We start from the raw sequence: 22,723 nt of genomic DNA on the forward strand, positions 1-22,723 counted from the left end.
CGTTGTATGACCTCAAGGTTAGATATTGTAATGCTCTATTGGGGGGTGTTCTGCACAGCTTAGTAAACAAACTCCAGTTAGTCCAAAATGCAGCTGCTAGAGGTTCTTACTAGAACCAGGAAGTATGATCATATTAGCCCCGGTCCTGTCAACACTGCACGGGCTCCCTATCAAACATCGTATAGATTTTAAAATCTTGCTTATTATTATAAAGCCCTGAATGGTTTAGCACCTCAGTATTTGAACCAGCTCCTGTTACATTATAGTCCTCCACGTCCGCTCGTTCTCAAAACTCTGGCAATTTGATAATACCTAGAACTATCAAAGTCAACTGCGGGCGGCAGATCCTTCTCCTATTTAGCACCGAAACTCTGGAATAACCTACCTAACATTGGTTCGGGAGGCAGACATACTCTTGCAGTTTAAATCTAGATTAAAAGATCCATCTCTTTAACCTGGCCTTACACATAACATACTAATACACTTCTAATATCCAAATCCGTTTTTAAAGGATTTTTAGGCTGCATTAATTAGTAAACCGGAACCGGGGAACAACTTCCCATAACACACCCGATGTACTTGCTACATCATTAGAAGAATGGCATCTACGCTAATATTAGTCTGTTTCTCTCTTATTCCGAGGTCACCGTAGACATTAGATCCAGTCTGTATCCAAGTCAGAGGGTCACTGCAGTCACCCGGATCCAGGACGTATCCAGATCAGATGGTGGATCAGCACCTAGAAAGGACCTCTACAGCCCTGAAAGACAGCGATATCGTTGACTTGATTGCAAATTATTGCACAGATACTATTTAAACTGAACTGAGCTGCATGATGACATCACTGAATTCAATGAAGAACTGCCTTTAACTGTCATTTTGCATTATTGACACACTGTTTTCCTAATTAATGTTGTTCAGTTGCTTTGACACAATCTTTTTTGTTTAAAGCGCTATATAAATAAAGGTGACTAAAAGGGAAGACAAGACGACCCCCACGACCCCCCCCCCCCCCCCAGCAGCTGTTTTAAAGAAAATTTGCTTAATAAAAAAGACAACTTAATTGTCACTTTGCCTCTCCAGTAAATGTATGCTGACTTAAGCATGCTTAGATATTTGAGCTGGAAAACTAGACAGAAATACTGACTAATTTTTTTCATTGCATATTTAAAGACTTCTGCTGCATAATGCAGTTTATTCTTGACTCTGAACATAAAAGAAAAAGGAAAGGAATCAGACAGAGCATTAAACACAGGCAGGTTTTTTCTATAACACACACACACACACACACACACACACACACACACACACACACACTACATAAAGCTTGCAGAAACCAGTGGAAGTTGCTCGATCGAGTTTTATTGAAACGGAACAAACAAAAAAATAAAAGTTATAAATACAAACATCAGACCAGCGGGCCGTCGCTCTTAAGGTAAGCCAGACCAAACCCTCACCAGCAAATCCCAAATGCAAAAAAACATCTCGAGTTATAGTATCAGTATATCAGTTATTAAAAAACACAATTCGACTACTTCTAGAAATGCTAAACACACACTTAAACGGCACTCCTGCTACAAAACTTTTTTTTTCCTTCTCTTGGAGTCTTTTCTCCACTTCTGAAAAAAAAAAAAAAAAAAAAAACAAAAAAAGGAAGGCTCTAGTCGACTGCAGTTAAAAAAAGTAAAACAAAACGGTGAAAGGAAGCTCTAGTCGACTGCCGTTATTAGACGGGGGGGGAGAGGAGAGAGAGAGAGAGAGAGAGACGGATAGAGAGAGAGAGAGAGAGAGGGATGACGGAGAGGAGAGCGACTGCCGTTATTTACAAGCGAGTCCCTACGCCACTAGCACTGAGAGAAAGAGAGAGAGAGAGAGAGAGACGAAGAGAGAGAGAGAGACGGAGAGAGAGAGAGAGAGAGAGAGAGAGAGAGAGAGAGAGATGATGAGAGAGAGAGAGACAGAGAGAGAGAGCGAGAGAGAGATGATGAAAGAGACAATGAGAAGGGAGGAAGGATGACTTCTTTCATGATCTGAACGTCCCTCAGGTCACGCACACGTTTGCTCGTATCAGTGTCTTCTTTAAAATGTTGACGGTGGAGTTTAAAAGCAGGAGGAGGATGTGGGAATAAAAGTGTTGTGTGTGTTTAAGACAAGCGTCCCGCTGGGGCCACGGACTGAATCTACAGGGCTATTGGAGGATAGAAAAGTCAAACACTGCTGGCCAATCCGGTGGTGTTTCTCAGGAGGAGGGCGGGTCTACTTCCACTGCTGGCCGTAGGAGTCCTGGGAGAACTCGAGCGAGTCGTTGCTGTAGCCGTAGCCGGAGGCGTAGTCGGAGCCCAGGGGCTGCTGGGCGATGGGCTGCGAGCCCCAGTTCTGCTGGTTGGTCTGCCGGCGTTTGGAGTCTGGCTGGTTAAACACGTCCGCCTTCCGCTTCCCGCCCACGTTACCACCGCGGTTCCCCCGCGCACCTCTGCTGCCGCGGCCCCGGGGAGCCTGGAAGGGACCGCCCCTTCCCCCGCCACGGCCCCGCCCCCACCCATGGGAGCCCGCCCCTCGGGGTATACCCGCCCCTGCCGCGGGGGGCGGGGCCGCACGGGCTCTGGGGGGAGGCGGAGCTCCACGGCTCCGCCCACTGCCCCGCCCCCTCATGGAGTAGCTGTCGTCGTAAGCGTAGTAGGGGTCGTCGTATCCGCCTCGGTAGTCATGGTAATCATAACCGTAGTAGTCATCGTAGTAGTCCTCGTAACCGTAGTAATCGGGCGGGTAGGCGTATCCGCCCCGCCCCCCACGGCTACGGCCACGCCCCGGAGGAGGCATGCGGGGGGGAGGGTAGTAATAATAGTCGTCATACCTGCACAGGTGGAGACACACACACACCGTCAGCACCTAAAACACATTTCTGAGTCATCTGTAAAAACAGCATAAAAATAAAGTTCATCGGAGGCAAAATTCACTTCAACATTAATGTGTACACAGCCACCCTATAATTATAAAAATCCACCTAGTGTTTTTTTTTTAAATCCCAATAAATAATAACCCCTTTCTCAGATCGAGCCGCTGTCAGATTCTTGTCAGTGTGACATCACACAGACCCAGGCCCCTCCCACAACTGTTGATTGACACTGGTGTTTTATCTCAGCTCCGCCCTGAGTGTATGCAGATGACTCCTGAGTGATCGAGGTGTTCTGTTGTTGGGTGTAATAATGAACATCGCAGTCTTATTTACTCCTGGCATCTGAGAGCTGAAGACGCAGTGGATTACGTGTGTTTCTGAAGAGAATGTGTCCTGGTCTACATAAATGCGTCTATGTTCACACGAATCATTCGTGATCCAGCGTCACCCACAGAAGTGAGTATAAGTTTAATTTTTTATGAATCTTTGCAAATATCCTTTTCTTATAATGCGTTAGCAAGTTCGTTCCGCGGCTAAAGTTAACAGTCTGAGAGAACGGATCCTCACACCATGGAAGAGAGGGGCGGGGTCAGCAGAGCTCATTAGCATTTAAAGGGACATGCACCAAAACGTCTCGCTGTGGACAGAGCTGTTTTTGACAGGACAGAAACGGTGTTGTTTTACACTACCATTGACTTTTCATTAAGATCCTAAAGAATCATATCAACTTGTGAAAAACAGTGATCCGATGACCCCTTTAACCCTCATAATGCATTAAAAATCTGCATACTGTTTGGACCCGAAGAACTTTTATTTTATAAAATAGTCATAACTTAATGTATTTTAATTAAAACCAAACTGTATTGGAACAGCAACTTGAATGGTAATGTGAAGAATTCAAAGTTTGGAATGTTAGCATGTTATTACTGAATTCACCTGTTTTAGTCATTAAAAATTATTAAAGTCATTAAAAGTATTCTTTTTGAAAATAGTTATATCTCTTAAAAAAATAATTGTTAAAAATCTGCAAAAATTATGTGCCTTTTGAGAGTCTTCGATCATTTGCAATGTTTCTTTCACTTGCTAAGAACTATGCATTTTGTATAAACGTGCATCTTCCGGGTCAGAACGGACCCGAGGGCTGAAGTGTAGAGATGCAGAGCTGTCTGTCAGTGTTCATAACTAGCTGTGTGTGAGTCGTCTCACCCTGTGCTTCTGCTGGTCTGCCGCGCAGCTTGTCGTTCTTTCCTCTTCTTATCTGGAGGTTTGGCCAGCACGATCTCGATCTCCTCTCCGCCCAGCTCCTTCCCGTTCATCTCCTGCATCGCCTGCAGACACACCAAGAGCCCATCAGCACGTGCTCACAGGAAGCACCAGCACAAACCCTAAGCTCTGCTAAATGAAGTAAATACAGGTTTACAGCCAGACACTGAGGGGCTTCCTCTTTTGGCTGATGAATATTTAATTGTTATTCATGACATGAAGTGTACATGCAGACCTACGGCTGTTTATGATGTCCTAATGATGCACAAACACTGATGTCATCACGTCTATCCCTACTGCAACAATAATTTAGATAAAAAAGAAAACTCACATTTATGAAGGGGGAAATATAAATAACGATAAAGATACAGTTTTATTAAAGAGCAGCAGCGTCCACACCACAGCCATAACAATACATTTCCTTGGAATCGCTTCCAGAATGATTTTTTCCAGCTGATACAAACACTGACAGCCAATCAGAATCCATCCTGCTGTAATGAGCTGGAGCATTTAAAGCGGCAGTGTGGACGCTAATAACACTATCTTTACAGTTATCGTCCTGGGTGAGAACGGAGCTTACATCTATAAACCTGTTACTCATTTCCGCATATTCATTTATTATTTATGTTTACTTAATAGTCACTGCAGAAATAATGAAATCAGTACTCAAACTGTACTTCTGCATCTCAGAGATTTCGGTAACAGGGTTGCGTGTACAATAACGCTTACAGTAAATCAGCACACTTTCACTAACTTAATGAAGAGGAGAAGAGGTTTGACCTTGACTGCGGCGTCTCGCTCCTCGAAGTGAACGAAGGCGTAGTCCTTCAGCTTCTTGACGCGCTCCAGTTTGCCGAACTGAGAGAAGGTGCTCTCCAGCAGCTCCTCGGTGACCGGCGTGGCCAGCTTACGCACAAACAGCACCTTCACCTGCCGGACATCATCAGATCACGTCAGAGCTTCGTCAGGGCAGCAGCTGCAGCACACAGTGACACACACTGACCTTGGCCATGACCTCCGGGTCCGGCTCTGCCACGGGGTCGGCCCACTCCACCGTCACAGGGTTCCCCCACACCTTCACCTTCCCGCTCATGAGCCTGCGCCGCGCCTGAGCCGCCGACTTATGATCCTCATACTCCAGAAAACAGAAGCCGCGGTTCTTCCTCTTATCATCCGGCTGCGTGTACAGGATGACCTCCTGCAGACCCTCTGAAACACACACACACACACACACACACCGTCAGCTGCGCTCACAGGAGGATCCTCACACACACACACACACACACCGTCAGCTGCGCTCACAGGAGGATCCTCACACACACACACACACACACACACACACACACACCTGCTGCAGACGCCTCACCTGTGACTTTGCCGAAGTCCTCCAGGATACTCTCGCGGGTCTTGTTTTTAGGGATGGACCCCACGAACAGACGGTTGTTGGCCACAGAGATGCAGACGCCCAGATATTTGCCCGACCGGATCTCGTAGTTATCACACTGACACCAAACACAAACCACAGCAGTTTTTGTTTTCCATTTTAAATATCTAATTATTCTTAAAACAAGATACATTTACTGGAGAAGCAAAATGAAAAATGCTTTAAAACTCAGTGAATTTATGTTTAAAACAAGAAAAAATATCTGCCACTGGAATCAGAAAAATAATCCTGTTTTCCCACTGAATTAAGTTAAGCTTAATTCTTAAACTAGACTTCATATAAAGTCATTTTACAGGTAGCTTGATTTATAAATATTTAGATATATGTACTGTATATAAATAAGACAAAAACTATAAATATTTAGATATATGTACTGGAAAATACTCGCACACACACTCTCTCCCACCACACACACACACTCACACACTCACTCACACACACTCACTCACACACACTCTCACTCACTCACTCACTCACACACACTCACACACACTCACACACACACTCACTCTCACACACCTCTCTCACACACACTCTCCACACACACACTCTCACACACACACACTCACAACACACTCTCACTCACTTACTTATAAATAATTAATTTAAAACACACACTCACACACACACTCCCTCACACACACACACACTCTCTCACACACTCTCTCACACACACTCTCACAAACACACACACTCACTCACACACACACACTCACTCACGCACACACCTCTCACACACATCTCAACGGCACACACTCTCACACACACTCTCACACACACACTCTCTCACACACACACACTCACTCTCACACACACTCACTCTCACACACACACATATTACATGAACATCCCACTCAACACACAAACACACTCTCGCTCACTCACACTCGCTCACTCACACACACACTCACGCACACTCACACACTCACACTCACACACTCTCACTCACTCACACACACACTCTCACACACACACTCTCACCAGTTTGACCGCCTCCTGCGCGGCGTCTTTGCTGCAGAAAGTGATGAAGGCGTAGCCGCGGTTCTGACCGGTGATAGGTTATATGATTAGGATCAGATATGGGGTCTGTCTTCTCGTATAGATGGAACAGATGGTCCTGGTAGTGGTCGTGCGGGTATCGATCATCAGCCTCAGATCCCAGATACACACAACAAACACACACTTCCCCACACAACACCTACACACAGCACAAACACACACACACACACACACACACACACACACACACAGGACACAACAAACACACACACACAGGACACACCACACACACACACACCACACCCACCGACACACCACACTCAGCTCAAACACACACATAGTGCGTCTCCACCACACACACAGACACACACAGGTGTCAGCTCAGTCGCTCAGCGCTCACAGAACCGCCAGAGTTTAGGGGTAAAGCGTGACCTCGGTGCCGATGCCGGGCTGCGGGCCGGTAAACACTTCCTCTGGAGGAGGGCCGCCGTACTTCCTCTGTCCTGTAGTGACGTCCAGAGTGTACCCCGTCCTCTCCAGCAGAGCCTGAGACACATTCAATCTCAGTTCAGTTTGATATCGATTCATTTGGACACAGAGGCAATCAGGTTCAGTTCATGACACAATCTCAAAACAAGCAGAAACCCGTCAGCTGGTACATTACTATACATGACATCACTGAATCATCACTGAATCTGACAGATATCAGCATTGTCCATGTGTTAACTTTAAAGGTGAGCAGCTTTAAGCACTATCGTGGACACTGGAGTGAAGAAGCTTGAGAAGAACAGATGATGGACTGACTCTGTCTCTGATGAAGCAGCAGTACCTTTATCTTGACCTCGTCTGGGCCTTTCGTGGATTCCTGCACTTTATTGCCCTGCTTCTCTCTCTGTCGGTACGTCTTCATCACGCCGCACAGGAAGGCGCTCTTATTCTGCAACCAATCAGAGCAAAGGACGTGACATCACACAGGTCTGAATGTTCAACAAACGAGGCGAACATAGAAGCATCTACATCAGTCTGATGAAATATCCAACAGGACGGCTTGACAAATACTTTTTCACCAAATACTTAGTAAATATTCAGTTTGAAAGACATAAACATGAATGTCTGTTAGATTTAACGAAAAAGAAAATATAGCCATATGCATGTAAATGTTTAATTGTTTACCTGTTGAACGGACTGTTTGTCATCCAGTAATTATATTTGGATCGATCACTGTGCAACCAGTCAAAATAAAAGACATTGTGCTAGCAATATATTAGTCTACTCTTGCTAAGTATTTTTAAGAAATAATCACAAAACATCTCTTCCATGTTTTAATTTCAATAGTAAGTCCCTGTTGTTTGCCAAACAAATAAAGTTTGTTTAATTTTTCTGTTAACCAGAAAAAATTAAATACACAACACATAATTTCTGAGGGAAAAAAATCATAAGGCTATTGTAAGAATCAATTTGAATAAATTAAGTTGTTTTTATGCATTCAAATAATTAGAGATGTTAAAACACATAATTTGGTAACAATAAAACATATGCCGAGTAAAAAACAGAACATTTCATAGGGCCCTAAACGTCATTTTTGTTAAACTTTTAATAAATTTATGTGAAATTGTACAAGTTTCACGATTTTAATCAATCAGACATGCTTTTTGATTTATACAATTTTATTTAACCATTTAAATATTAGTCCAGAAATTTTTTTATGAAAAACAAAAACAAAACAGAAAATCCAGAAAATTTTAAATGAAAAAAAACGAATTCAGAAAAAAAATTAAACAGAAATGTGGAAAAAAAAAAAAAATTCATAGGGCCCTACATTCATTCAGTGTTTCTTATTGCTAATGGATGATGATGATGATGATGTGTGTGTGTGTGTGTGTGTGAGGGAGAGAGAGAGCCTTGAACTGCTGCAGCACTGACAGCGCTCCCTCCTCGTTAAACTCTCGCAGCGCGTCCAGCGCCCGCTCGTCCGTATAGATGTACGTAAGCAGCCATGAACACACACACACACACACACACACACACACACACATCAGGACTCGACTGAAGCAGAAGTGACGCTCCAGATTGTCCAGTGTACAAACACATCCTCCTGAGGGCAGTCACTGAGAGTGGTTTGAGTGGTCCAGACGTCTCACCTGTCTGGAAGATGTTGTCCAGGCTCTCGGCCACCTTCTGCGGCAGACCAGCGTCCAGCAGCGCCTGGTAGTTCTCTGAGTGTGTGGCCGTCACATCCATGGGCTCCTCTTCTTCTTTGACCAGACCGGAGCTGCCATTCACCTCAGCAGCCATTACTCTGAGACACAGACAGAGAGACAGACAGACAGAGACAGACACAGACAGACAGAGAGACAGAGACACAGACAGAGACACAGACAGACAGAGACACAGACAGACAGACAGACAGACAGACAGACAGAGAGAGACAGACAGACAGAGACACAGACAGAGACAGACAGACAGACAGAGACACAGAAGACAGACAGACAGACACAGACAGAGACACACAGACAGAGACAGAGAGAAACAGACAGAGACACATACAGAGACACAGACAGACAGACAGAGAGACAGGAGAGACAGACAGACGGACAGACAGAGAACAGACACAGACAGAGACAACAGACAGAGACACAGACAGAGACGAAAGGAAAAGACAGAGACAGACAGACGGAGAACAGAAAGACAGACAGACAGACAGAGAGACACAGAAAAGACGACAGACAGACAGAAGACAAAGACAGACAGACAGAGACAGACAGAAACAGACGGATAGACAGACAGAGACAGAGACACAGACAGAGACACAGACAGACAGACAGACACACACACACACACAGACAGACAGAGAGAGACAGACAGACAGACAGAGAGAGAGACACAGACGGGACAGACAGACAGACACAGAGAGACAGACAGACAGACAGACGGACAGACAGAGACACAGACAGACAGAGACACAGACACAGACAGACAGAGAGACACAGAACAGACAGACAGACACACAGACAGAGAAAAAGACAGACAGAAACAACACAGACAGAGAGACACAGACGACAGACAGAGACACAGACAGACAGACAGAGAGAGAGACAGAAGACACAGACAGAACAGACAAGATACAGACAGACGGAGACACAGAAAGACAGACGGAGACACAGACAGACAGACAGACAGAGACAGACAGACGGGACACAGACAGAAGCAGAAAGAGACACAGGAGGACTACAGACAGACAGATACACAGACAGACAGACAGAGAGACACAGACAGAAGTCAGACAGACTTAGACACAGACAGACAAGAGAGACATTAACAAAAATGAATACCACAGACAAAGCTTCATATCCATAACAGGACTGTATTATATACTGACTAATAAATTACAGAATGTTTATCCAAACGTTATTAGCAAAGTAAAACTTAGCTTGCTGTCGGTGCAAGAATACCAACATGTCCACCTTTGGTTTAATAAGAGCACTTTTACTTTACTTTAGCATGAAAACCACCCATCATTTCCTCAACATTCGTGTCACTTTGCTGCGCGCAGCTCCGTGCTCCTGCTAACGCGGCGAGTATAAACCAGGCTCTACTCTGTGCAAATATATACAAATGCCCCATATGAGTTTTTGTCTCATATTTAACGTTATATTATACTATAAGAGATATCACATGAGCAGAGTATTACACGACTGCTGATTTTGTCCCAATCTATCACGAGTTCAAATGTGATATATAAACTACAAACAAAAGTTCAAATAAACTATACACACACACTCATAAAATATGATAAATACAAACACTTTAATATATAAATTATTAAACAAATATATCTATCACTCAAATATATACTGAAGTGTTTATCAATTTCAATTATATAAAAGTATATTATATAAAGATATGAGTATAATTATAATACACAAATTAATATAAAATATAAACGATTATATGTATTAATATTCTATAAAGCATTTATATATTCATATCATATACACAATATATAAATATTCAAACACTTCTATATAATAAAATTTTATATATACAGTACAGGTCAAAAGTTTGGAAACATTACTATTTTTTAATGTTTTTGAAAGAAGTTTCTTCTGCTTCACAGGCCTGCATTTATTTTATCAACAAAATACAAAAAAAAAAAACAGTAAATTGTGCAAATATTATTACAACTTAAAATAATAGTTTTCTATTTGAATATACTTTAAAAAAAAAAAAAAAAAAAATTCTGTGTGATGCAAAGCTGAATTTTCAGGCATCATTACTCCAGACCTTCAGTGTCACATGTAACATCCAGTCTATCACTACATCCTTTAGAAATCATTCTAATATTCTGATTTATTATGAGGTTGGAAACAGTTCTGCTGTCTAATACTTTTGATGAATAAAAAGGTTAAAAGAATGCATTTATTCAAAATATGAAAAAATTCTAATTTATATTTCTTTACTATCACTTTTTAATCAAATTTAACACATCCTTGCGAAATAAAGCATCGAAAGCATTGATTTAAAAAAAAAGAAAGAAAAAAAAAAAATACTGACACCCAAATTACTGAACAGTAGTGTGTATATTGTTATTACAAAAATATTTATATTTTTAAAAAACATAGCTTTTTTTTTTTTTTTTTTTTTTACTTTTTATTCATGCAATAGTATCCTAAAAAAGTATCACATGTTCTGAAAAAATATTATCAGCAGCATAACTGTTTCCAACTTTGATAATGAATCATCATATTAGAATGATTTCTAAAAGGATCATGTGATAATGATCCTAAAAATTCAGCTTTGCATCACAGAGATCAATGATAATTTAAAGTATAATTAATTTAAAAACAATTTTTTTTAAATTGTAATAATATATCACAATATTAAATTTTTGATCAAATAAATGCAGGCTTGATGAGCAGAAAAAACTTCTTTCAAAAACATTAAAAATAGTAATGTTTCCAAACTTTTGACCTGTACTGTATATATAAACAATATTTATTTTATATAGCATTCTTACTGTATATATGAATATTAAAATTTATAAACACATATCTACACATGATTACACAAACATTAAACGTGTGTGTATGTACTTATATAATATATATATATATATATATATATATATATATATATATATATATATATATATATATATATATATATGCACACACACACACACACAAACAGTGTTTGTACAACTTCAGTCTTGTATTATATTACATACAGAAACATTCATACGACATAGTCGATATTATCATATAATTATAAATAAATATATATGATGGTGTATAAAGTAATTTCATATTATACATGTATGAATATTCATAGAGACATACACATGTGTGTATATATAGAGATAGATAGTTACAAAATAATATCAACACATAAACACAGGTCAGATAATGAACTCTATACTGATCAACAGCAAATTATTACGATTACTATCCACTGAATCCCAGACAGAAACACGACATAAACACACTGCTCTCACACACACACACACTGATAAAGCACGGGCACACACACTCTCTCTCTCTCAATTTAATTAAGGTGAGCTTTATTGTCATGACCATAACTGTACATTAGTATTGCCGAAGCAGTTGCAGCTGGGCTGCTTACAAACAGTGCACAAATGTATTAATCTCTCTCTCTCTCACACACACACACACACACACACGTGTAAGTTGTTGTTGCTGGAGCAGTTGTATCTCTCTCTCTCACACACACACACACACACACACTCGCGCGCTCGTGTCGGTGATCCGCCCCCCTCACGCATGAGGCTAGCACCAGCGATGCTAACGCGCGTGTCTGTGTGTGTATTAGTGCCTGTAACGGGTCGTTATCGATCTGTAGCTCACACGTGACACCCGTTACCCGCCACACCCCCCGCCGTTCGCGGAATAAACACGTTATGTATGTCCGAGCCGGGATGGGGTGATTAGATTGCCGGGGCGGCGTGGAGTACAGCAGCAGACAGACACAGTTCAAACACACAAACCCGCCAAGAACAGCGCCGCCGCGCGCTCTCTCCGCGGTTCTGATGCGCGGGAACATAGAGTGCGCTGCGGAGCGCTTCATGAGCGGTAGAACTCACCGAGACGCGTTGAAACCTCCTCAGATCGAGCCACGAGACACAGCGAGACGGTCCCGTCGCTCAAACAACAGCGCCACTTCCTCGCGCGGCGGACCGGCTGCGTCACGGCGCACGCTACGCGTGAGCGCGCCCGCACGGGGCGGGGCATCCGCGTGCACGACCGCAGCGGTCTCTGCTGATTAAAGAGAACATTATTCATATTTATTCATTATTCATAACTATTAGTTTTAGTTTTTTTTTTTTAATAATAAATTTAAATTGACACTTATTTCTTCATGATTTTGTGACATTCAAAGTTTAAAATACTTTCAAAAATAGAAAATTTTTGCTCCTTTAAAATGCTGTCATGATTTGCATCTTATTATTCCAATATATATATATGTCATGATTTGCATCTTATTATTCCTATATATATATATGCTCTTCTTTCTATGTTAATACAAAATCAAGTTTTCTCTGGTAAAATCAAATTATTGTTGTGCAATTCCACAAAAGCAAGCGGTATTAAACAGTAATATTAACATTAATCCTGTCATATAACAAAAAGAGAGTGACCAATTTACACAAATCTCAGATTTTAACGCATATTTTCAATGCTGTTTTGTTTTAGTTCGTTCCAAAAACACACGCTTATTTTGGTGTATATGGTATTTATTTTTCTAATAAAAGAAATAGTTGCATAATATATATTTTACATTTAAACATGTCACTTTGAAAAGGTAAAAATCTAATCCGATCCGAGCCGCTGACTGCGCGCGCGCGCGGGTCACGTGGGTCCCGATGACGTCAGTTTGTTTTGTTTTTGTTCTGCTGTCAGTCAAAGGCTGCTCATATCATATCACGTGCGCCTTCACGCACATATCCGTTTAGAGGTAGTTTAATGATGATTATAAATAAGACGACTGACTCCAGATCAAAAGGTTAACGTGTTCAAATCAAATATCAGTGATTCTAAACAAAAGCCCTCCCGCGCTGTCAGGAGGAATGAGAAACGATCTATATTATATCTGTTCTGAAGAAATATGACAGAAACAGCAGCTTAAAGGACAGTTTACACCTATAGCACAAATAATCGAATTAAACTCTTTCATCATGAACCCAGAACACATTATATCTTCTGTAACCAAGGCATCCACTTTGCTCTATATATTGTTTTCTGTTATAGCTTTCAAATGAAGCTGTCCTGATGAATACTGCTGATCTCTGTTAGGTGTGATGAAATTCTGCATCAGTGTGACTACTTTAATTCATTAAGATACTATTACTGTTTAGATTCATATTTTACATTTAGTTATTTAGCAGGTGCTTTTATTCAAAGTGACTTACAAATGAGGAAAACAGAAGCAATCAAAACTAACAAAAGTGTTTTAGCTATTTTGTTTTCATTTCATTTTTAAAGTTTAATTAGTTTTTGTTTTTTTCTAGTTTGTTTTTTTCCTAAATTTTTACTGTTTTAGTTCTTTTACTACATAAAGTTAAACTAAATTAAAATGAGATGTCACCTTGGCTATTAACTAAAAAAACAACAACAAAACTTTCATTTCAAGTAACACATTTTTTTTTAATGGTTTTAATGTAAGAAAGACTGAACCATTCTATAATCAGAATATTTCACCCAGGACTGTAAATCCTCAGCATCATGTGGTTTCGATCAGAGCAGAACTGCCGTGTGCTACAGATTTAAATCACCGAGACAGCAGGTTTTTGCGGTTTCCTCCTAAAGCGTGGATCATGTGATGGACGGCGGTTACAGAGAGAGACGGGCTCTCAGGCACGAGACGTGAAATATTGTGATGGAGATGATGGTAGTGCTTCAGTCGTCGTGTTTGAGTTTCCGGATCTTGCCCTTGTGTCTGTCGATCTCTCTCTGCAGACGCTCGATCTCCTTCTTATGATGATCGATCTCTTCTTCATGATGCTTCTTCAGAGCCGCCAGCTGCTCCTTCTCCTTCTGCCTGCGGAAGCACTTCATCATCAGATCACCTGGATTTCATGTGCACTTCATCACCACAGACTGATTATATGTAATATCTTATTCTACTAATATTTAATGTACATTGGAAATGTTTCCGTGACCTCTCGCGAGATCTCAGTGAAGTCTCGTGATTTATTTCCAGAACATGATGCATGATGGGATACACTAAGCCTGGAAGAGCGCTTTGGAGATAGTGTGGGTATTTAGAGAAGTCAAATCTGATGAAGGTGAAGCTCACTTGAAATAGCGCTCCTCCTCCACCGCGCCCTTCTTCCCCAAAGCTCCTCCGGCTTCCCTCACCGAGCCTCCTGCTCCTCCACCTTTCCCTGCTCCTCCCCCCAGATCACCCAGCTACACACACACACACACACACAGAGAGAGAGAGAGAGACAGCAGTCAGACATCTGTGTGGAAGAGAGAGAGTGTGTGTATTATATATATTACACACACACAGTACAGACCAAAAGTTTGGAAACATTCTGCTCATCAAGCCTGCATTTATTTGATCAAAAATACAGAAAAAATGTAATATTATGAAATATTATTACAACTTAAAATAATAGTTTTCTATTTGAATATACTTTAAAAAAATAATTTATTCCTGTGATGCAAAGCTGAATTTTCAGCATCATTACTCCAGCCTTCAGTGTCACATGTAACATCCAGTCTATCACATGATCATTTAGAAATCATTCTAATATTCTGATTTATTATGAGTGTTGGAAACAGTTCTGCTGTCTAATATATTTGATGAAGAAAAGGTTAAAAAGAACTGCATTTATTCAAAATAAAAAAAAAAATTCTAATAATAATATATATTCTAATAATATATTTTCTTTACTATCACTTTTTATCAATTTAACACATCCTTGCTGAATAAAAGTATTGATTTTATTTAAAAAAAAGAAAGAAAAAAAATTACTGACCCCAAATTACTTACCAGTAGTGTATATTGTTATTACAAAATATTTATATTTTTAAAAACATAGCTTCTTTTTTTTTTTCTTTTTATTCATCAAAGTATCCTAAAAATAAGTATCACATGTTCTGAAAAAATATTAAGTTCATCAAAGTATCCTAAAAAAAAGTATCACTGAGTGTGAGAGTGATTATTTGAAATTGTAAGAGTGTGAGAGAGTGAAATGCAGGCTTGAGAGAGTGAGTGTGAGAGAGTGAGAGTGAGAGAGAGTGAGTGTAGGAGAATCATTTGAGTCAAAGATTCATTCATAAAGACAGTTGTTTGCTTCGTTTCTAAGTGAACCAGCTGTTTTGAACGAATCGTTTGAATGAATGATTCAGTGATTCACTCATTAACACAGAGACGTCTCCTGATGGTGGTTTTAGAGTTATATTTAATCATCCAGGACAGGCCTAAACCAGACAAAGTGCAGCACAAACAAAATAAGCAATTTAGTTATTTTTTTTTTTTATTTATGATGCATTATTTTTTATTTTTATATTCGATTTTATCGATTATTTGTTGCAACCTTAGAATGCTTCGCTCAAAAAAAGCCCATTTGGTCATTAATCTACTGTGGGTTTCAAACATGGCTTTCTTTAAATGAGGACTGCATACACTGTTTAGACTAGTCTTAAAAAGTCATTCAACTACTTTCTTTTTTCTTTAAAACTGGTCATAACTTTTTTTGATTCGTTTATGAAAAGGTAGATTGTTCTTATTTGTATTGGAAAAGTAAAACTGAGGACTGCTAGTTGGTCAAACTAGTTCTTGAGACAGTCTTGACACGGTTGTTGTTCTCTGATGAGTGAAGCTCAAAACACAAACATCACAAACACGAGCTGAATCCAATCAACTCTCTGCATTCAAACCCAGCATTCACCCTGATCTCAAGAGCAGCGGTCACGTGTCGTTCATGACACACTCTCTCTGTGTGTGTGTGTGTGTGTGTGTGTGTGTGTGTGAGAGAGCCTCAGGTCCATCAGTAATCTTCTTTACCTGATCGGATCCCATCATCCGGAGCGGTGAGGAGAAGTATCCTCTCAGAGTGCCTCTGAGCAGCAGTCGAGCCATCACTGAACCTCACTACCGAGCAGACACAGCTTGCCCTTGGGCGGATCGGAACACGGAAATAAAGGAGCAGGGCGTGACTGGAGCACACAGCAGCCGGAGCCGCATCAGCGCCGCCTGGCGGCCGGAGACCCGCCTCACTGCGCATGCGCAGCAGCATCCGCGCCGCTCTCATGTTTCAAATAGACCAAAATCAAGATTTTCTTTCACACAAAATGTTTACATTTCTATGTTTATTTATTTATTTTATAAAAAAAACCTTGCCCCTCTAACACTTGCTCTTTCGATTCGTTTTCTTTAGAAAAGGCCTCTAACACTAACTCTGTAGCACTTGCATCATTGCTCTGTTGTTGGTTTTGTTGTTCTCGTTTGTAAGAATAAAAGTGTCTGCTAAACGTAAATGTAAATAAGTTTCTAATTTCAAATAATGCCAGGTATTTGTTATATGAGTGTAGAGTATGTGTTTTGAATGCACACACATGTACACATGAATGAGATTCAGTTAGATCTATTTCCTGATCGATTCATCATTATAACCTGATCACAGATGGGTGCAGCCAAAGCTATACACCCTGTCTCGTGTTTTAAAATAAAATCTTGCACCAATGCAAGCACAGAATATCTCCAGGTTCATATGAATGTGATATTGAGCAGGATTCATCTGTTCTCCTGTAGTCTCATCACCTGTGTCTGTGAGAACGACTTCTTTTCACATGCACAGATCTATATGTGAATGTTTGAAGAAAGCCAGTGTTGAAGGACAAGCTAGAACGTGTGAAATTACTCGGGAATATTGTTATGATTTACATGTATTTATTAATTTCTGTATCTCACTGAGTGCAGAGACACAGCCGGACATCAGCTGTTCTCTTCCTGTAGCTTTGATTGTGTGTGTGTGTTGACCTGGGCTTGACGGACTGATTCAGGATGAATGCAGCTCTGCTGTTGTTGTGTAAAGCTCATTACAGTTAAAGAGCAGCGCCATTAACCAGCAAACACAATAATGCTCGAACACATTCTCATTAAAATGAGACACATTTCTGAATGTGACTTCATTCAGTTTTGATTGTTTTTAAAAAACTTTTTTGTTTCGTTAAAAGGAGCATTCCATTTAGCAAACATTTCTGAAACAGTAACTCGTGATGTGCCCCGGCAAAATAATCAACCAAAACACTCACCTCTACACTAGATAAACTGAATTCATTATTAACTGAAGGCCTGAATGTGTTCAGGATCAGATTTGTTTATATTTTTCTGATTTTCTAGACTATTTGAGTCTGAGATAATAAAATATCCATGGCTGCGGCAGGCATGTTTTATGTAGTGTTGCCTACTAATTTTCTGGAAAAGTTGCTAAATAACATTCTGATGTCATTGTGCAATATAGAACACACACACACACACACACACACAATATAGAATAGTCACACACACACACACACACTCACACATAGATATAGATATAGTTATATATATCTTTATTTTGATGTTTTTTTTTATTTATTTTTAAAACTACACAGTCTGGACAATTACATTTTAAAGCAATGTATTTATGCTACACTTTAAGAAAAGTCTGTAAAATAGGGCACAATGTACTGTTAATATGAAGGAATTTTTTTTTTTTTAATTGTGCATTGTATTTTGTGTGTTCAGGTTACATCTCAGCAGTTAATGTCTAGCAGTATCTTTTCCATTTTTTCCCAACAAGTGCAGGTACAAACTAATAACAAGACATTATCATATGAACAATTATTACTGAACAATTGCAACTAGCAGCTTAATTTGCGTGACATGTTTGATTTCCTCTTTGTGTAATTTAGAGGGAATGTGTATCATTTGAGGCACAGTTGCTAAAAGTTGCCAAATACAATTTAATTATCCTCTGACGCTTGTGATGAGTCACATCTTACCGTACTGACATGCACTTTAATTATTTGAGAAATTTACTGGTGAATATACATTTTTGTTAAAGTTTGTAAAATATTAAATGTTAATTATAAAGAGTGTTAGAAATTGGTTTATATGTTAATTTTTATTTGTAGTTATATTGTCTTGTTTTTTCCAGTTCAGAAATAACTCAACTTTTTTTTAAAATAAAGATATATTTATCAGAGAAGCAAAATGACTTGTTTTCTGAACAGTGTTTCAAAATAAGTGAGTAAACAAAAAAAACAATCTGCCATCAAAAACTTAATTCAATGGGAAAACAAGATTATTTTCCGTCCTCTTTAGCAGATATTTAAACATAAATTTGCTTAATTTTGAAAAATTAATAAATAAATAAATAAATTCAGAAAACAAGACTTCATATCTTAAGTTTTGCATCTCCAGTGAACCGATGTTTAGATATTTGAACTGAAAAAAACAAGACGGAAATACTGAAGAAGAAAATATTTCTTTGCGGTGTATAAATGTAAAACTGAACGTTAATGTCATGAATGTAGTGTTTGTGTACTTACAGCTCCTGATAAAGCTCCTGTAACATATTCAGCATGTGCTTTCTCATCCTCAGAAAAGAGCAGTGTTAGTGTGAGGAGGTCTGTGTGGTCAGGAGAGGGCAGCGTCTCCAACAAAACACACACCTGCAGTCAAGATTCACCCACTAATATAAACCCCGTCATCATTTCCTCACGAGTTATGAGATATTTTGAAGAATGCTGGAAAACAAACAGTTGCTGGCAGCTGCTATATAAAAATGACTATAGAAGTCAATAGGGACCAGAAACTGTTTGCTCAAATTATCTTCTTTTGGGTTCAGAAGAAGAAAGAAACCCATTCAGGTCTGGAACAAGATGAAGGTGAGTAAATGATGACGGGATTTCCATTTCTGGCTGAACTTCACAGACACAAAGAAAGGCTTGATTATGACACATTTCATGAAGCGTAACCTGCTCTAAAGGTTCCGAGCTGTGAATAACGAAGAGCATCCGGCGGCTTTATATGGGCTTCCGGCGCTCCGCTGTCCTCCAGTAATATGTGTGTTGCACCTCTGCTGTTGCCAGTGGAAACAGTTTCCTGGCAACCCTCATCTGCAGAGCGACGGCAGGCTGAGGTCATTCTGCAGGTCCAACATCAGTCTGTGCATGAAAGCATGTTCACTAAAGGTGTGCACATACACACCTGATGGGGATGAACTGAGACAGCACCAGCGAAGAGACCCTCCGCAGGCTCCTATCAGGAACTCAAAAAGAACATTTAGTGAAAGGAAACGGCAGTGTGGGGGAATCACGATGAGTAAGAGCCATGACTGGACTCATTGAAACGCATGAGAGTTTCAGGAGACTGAAGTGAGTCACGTGCAGAACAACATCTCAGGATCTCCAAATGCACACCTCAGAGGTTCCCAGCTGATAAAATATGCTCCCATTAGTTTATGAATCATTATTTCTGAATTTCTCAGAAAGTTCTAAAAACGCTTGTGTGGAAAACATCATGAGAACGTTCCATTTTAGCAAACACTATGGGAATGTTTCTCTTGAATGTTCTCTAAGACACCTAAACTAGAAAGTAGTAACATTGATGGAAAAAAGGTAAATGAACATCTAACTAAAACATTTCACAAATTGTTTTTGCGCTAATGTTTTGCCAGTTATGCATTACAATATGACATTGCTCCCTTAAAAAGTAGTTAAATGCATTACTTTAGGTGTGCCCCAAATCACGTACTTGTGCACTATTCTATAACGTTATGTGTAATAGATGGTTTAATCGGCTGCATGCGCCTGGTCCAAAGTTAACCGCAGGTCTGTGTTTGTTGATGGGTCTGGCTAGTGGCGCAGTTAAAGTTAAAGTGAAGAGTAATGAAGTAGTGCTGTGGGATGTTTCTCATACATTTATTTATTTGTAGCGACCCGCCACAATATCAAAACTGACCACCACAAATAGATTTTCCAAAAGGGTTGATTTTAAATTGGTTGTTAATAAACATAAGCACTGCATGCTTCAGAATCAAAACCTGGCATGGGTATTTTTAGATTATGTCTTCAGAATATTTTGATGTCATTTTCATTTCATCTTGCCTGTAATGTCTGATAAAGCAGTGTTTGTGAGCGGAGCTCTGCTTTGTGTACAGTCGTGGCCAAAAGTTTTGAGAATTACATAAATATTGGAAATTGGAAAAGTTGCTGCTTAAGTTTTTATAATAGCAATTTGCATATACTCCAGAATGTTATGAAGAGTGATCAGATGAATTGCATAGTCCTTCTTTGCCATGAAAATTAACTTAATCCCAAAAAAAACCTTTCCACTGCATTTCATTGCTGTCATTAAAGGACCTGCTGAGATCATTTCAGTAATCATCTTGTTAACTCAGGTGAGAATGTTGACGAGCACAAGGCTGGAGATCATTATGTCAGGCTGATTGGGTTAGAATGGCAGACTTGACATGTTAAAAGGAGGGTGATGCTTGAAATCATTGTTCTTCCATTGTTAACCATGGTGACCTGCAAAGAAACGCGTGCAGCCATCATTGCGTTGCATAAAAATGGCACAGGCAAGGATATTGTGGCTACGATTGCACCTAAAAAATTTATAGGTTCATCAAGAACTTCAAGGAAAGAGGAATTCTTGTGGCTCACGTCCAAGAAAGTCCAGCACGCGCCAGGATCGTTGCACCTAAATCAACACTTCTCTGCTCAAAAGGCAAACATCAGTGAGGACAAGACTTTTGGAAGATGGCCTGGTGTCAAGAAGGGCAGCAAAGAAGCCACTTTTTGATCACAGATTGATCTTCTGCAGAAAGTATAGTGAATGGACTGCTGAGGACTGGGGCAAAGTCATATTCTCCGATGAAGCCCCTTTCCGATTGTTTGGGGCATCTGGAAAAAGGCTTGTCCGGAGAAGAAAAGGTGAGCGCTACTATCAGTCCTGTGTCATGCCAACAGTAAAGCAACCTGACACCATTCATGTGTGGGGTTGCTTCTCATCCAAGGGAGTGGGCTCACTCACAATTCTGCCCAAAAACACAGCCATGAATAAAGAATGGTACCAAAACACCCTCCAACAGCAACTTCTTCCAAAAATCCAACAACAGTTTGGTGAATAACAATGCATTTTCCAGCACGATGGAGCACCGTGCCATAAGGCAAAAGTGATAACTAAGTGGCTCGGGGACCAGAATGTTGAAATTTTGGGTCCATGGCCTGGAAACTCCCCAGATCTTAATCCCATTGAGAACTTGTGGTCAATCCTCAAGAGGCGGGTGGACAAACAAAAACCCACTAATTCTGACAAACTCCAAGAAGTTATTATGAAAGAATGGGTTGCTATCAGTCAGGATTTGGCCCAGAAGTTGATTGAGAGCATGCCCAGTCGAATTGCAGAGGTCCTGAAAAAGAAGGGCCAACACTGCAAATACTGACTCTTTGCATAAATGTCATGTAATGTCGATAAAAGCCTTTGAAACGTATGAAGTGCTTGTAATTATATTTCAGTACACCACAGAAACAACTGAAACAAAGATCTAAAAGCAGTTTAGCAGCAAACTTTTTGAAAACTAATATTTATGTAATTCTTAAAAATTTTGGCCACGACTGTACATCAATTTCTGCCGCTACAAAAGCGCCTCCTGCTGGCAGAGAATGAATTTGCATTTTCAATAAGCCCGTCTGATTTACGCAGCAAACATACTTTTTCTTTTAAAGTGTGTTTAGTGTTCTGCAAATCACTGTGTAATGTTTTGCAAAAAGGGTTAAGCTTAAAGTGTGCTTGCAGTTGTGCAAATCTAGGCCAGTGTTTCGCTCCTTGAATGTAAGGTTTTGGTAATTGTGGGAAAGTTTTAATTTTAGTGTGTAAACAATTGAAAAAAACTGTAAGTGCATAAGTGCATAGTGTATAGTGCGTCATTTGGGACACAGTTTTAGTAACTTTTTTTATGGCTAGTAATTTACTACATTACTTCGCATTACTTTTTTTTTCATCTGGGCTTGCTTGTTTGTTTTTATAATAAAAAGTTACATTTTTGGCAAATGCCTTTTCAAGCTAAAAGTATAATTCACACGCCTCAGGCTGAGGGAAAT

The 22,723-nt window shown here is 40.0% G+C and overlaps 2 protein-coding genes and 1 pseudogene across 2 annotated transcripts; 1 reads left to right on the forward strand and 2 right to left on the reverse strand.

Annotated features, from left to right (window-relative positions):
• The window catches only part of LOC109070544, a 731,031-nt pseudogene that overhangs the window by 439,545 nt on the left and 268,763 nt on the right, over window positions 1-22,723 (forward strand).
• LOC109071309 (heterogeneous nuclear ribonucleoprotein R-like) lies at window positions 2,144-7,541 on the reverse strand. Its single transcript, XM_042745807.1, is given in 9 exon segments — window positions 2,144-2,854; window positions 4,103-4,224; window positions 4,940-5,089; window positions 5,163-5,368; window positions 5,526-5,661; window positions 6,585-6,675; window positions 6,677-6,801; window positions 7,035-7,148; window positions 7,432-7,541. Coding segments are annotated over 9 exon segments (1,623 nt in total). The 5' UTR covers window positions 7,513-7,541; the 3' UTR covers window positions 2,144-2,256.
• On the reverse strand, window positions 14,243-16,803 carry LOC109049973 (ATPase inhibitor A, mitochondrial-like). The gene is made up of 3 exons (XM_019067645.1): window positions 16,635-16,803; window positions 14,916-15,028; window positions 14,243-14,657 (listed from the first exon to the last, which is right to left on the reverse strand). Exons 1-3 carry the CDS (start codon window positions 16,707-16,709, stop codon window positions 14,516-14,518), a joined length of 330 nt encoding a protein of 109 aa, XP_018923190.1. The 5' UTR covers window positions 16,710-16,803; the 3' UTR covers window positions 14,243-14,515.

The sequence above is a fragment of the Cyprinus carpio genome, chromosome B19, assembly GCF_018340385.1.
Source record: "Cyprinus carpio isolate SPL01 chromosome B19, ASM1834038v1, whole genome shotgun sequence".
In the NCBI taxonomy this organism is placed as follows: Eukaryota; Metazoa; Chordata; class Actinopteri; order Cypriniformes; family Cyprinidae; genus Cyprinus; species Cyprinus carpio.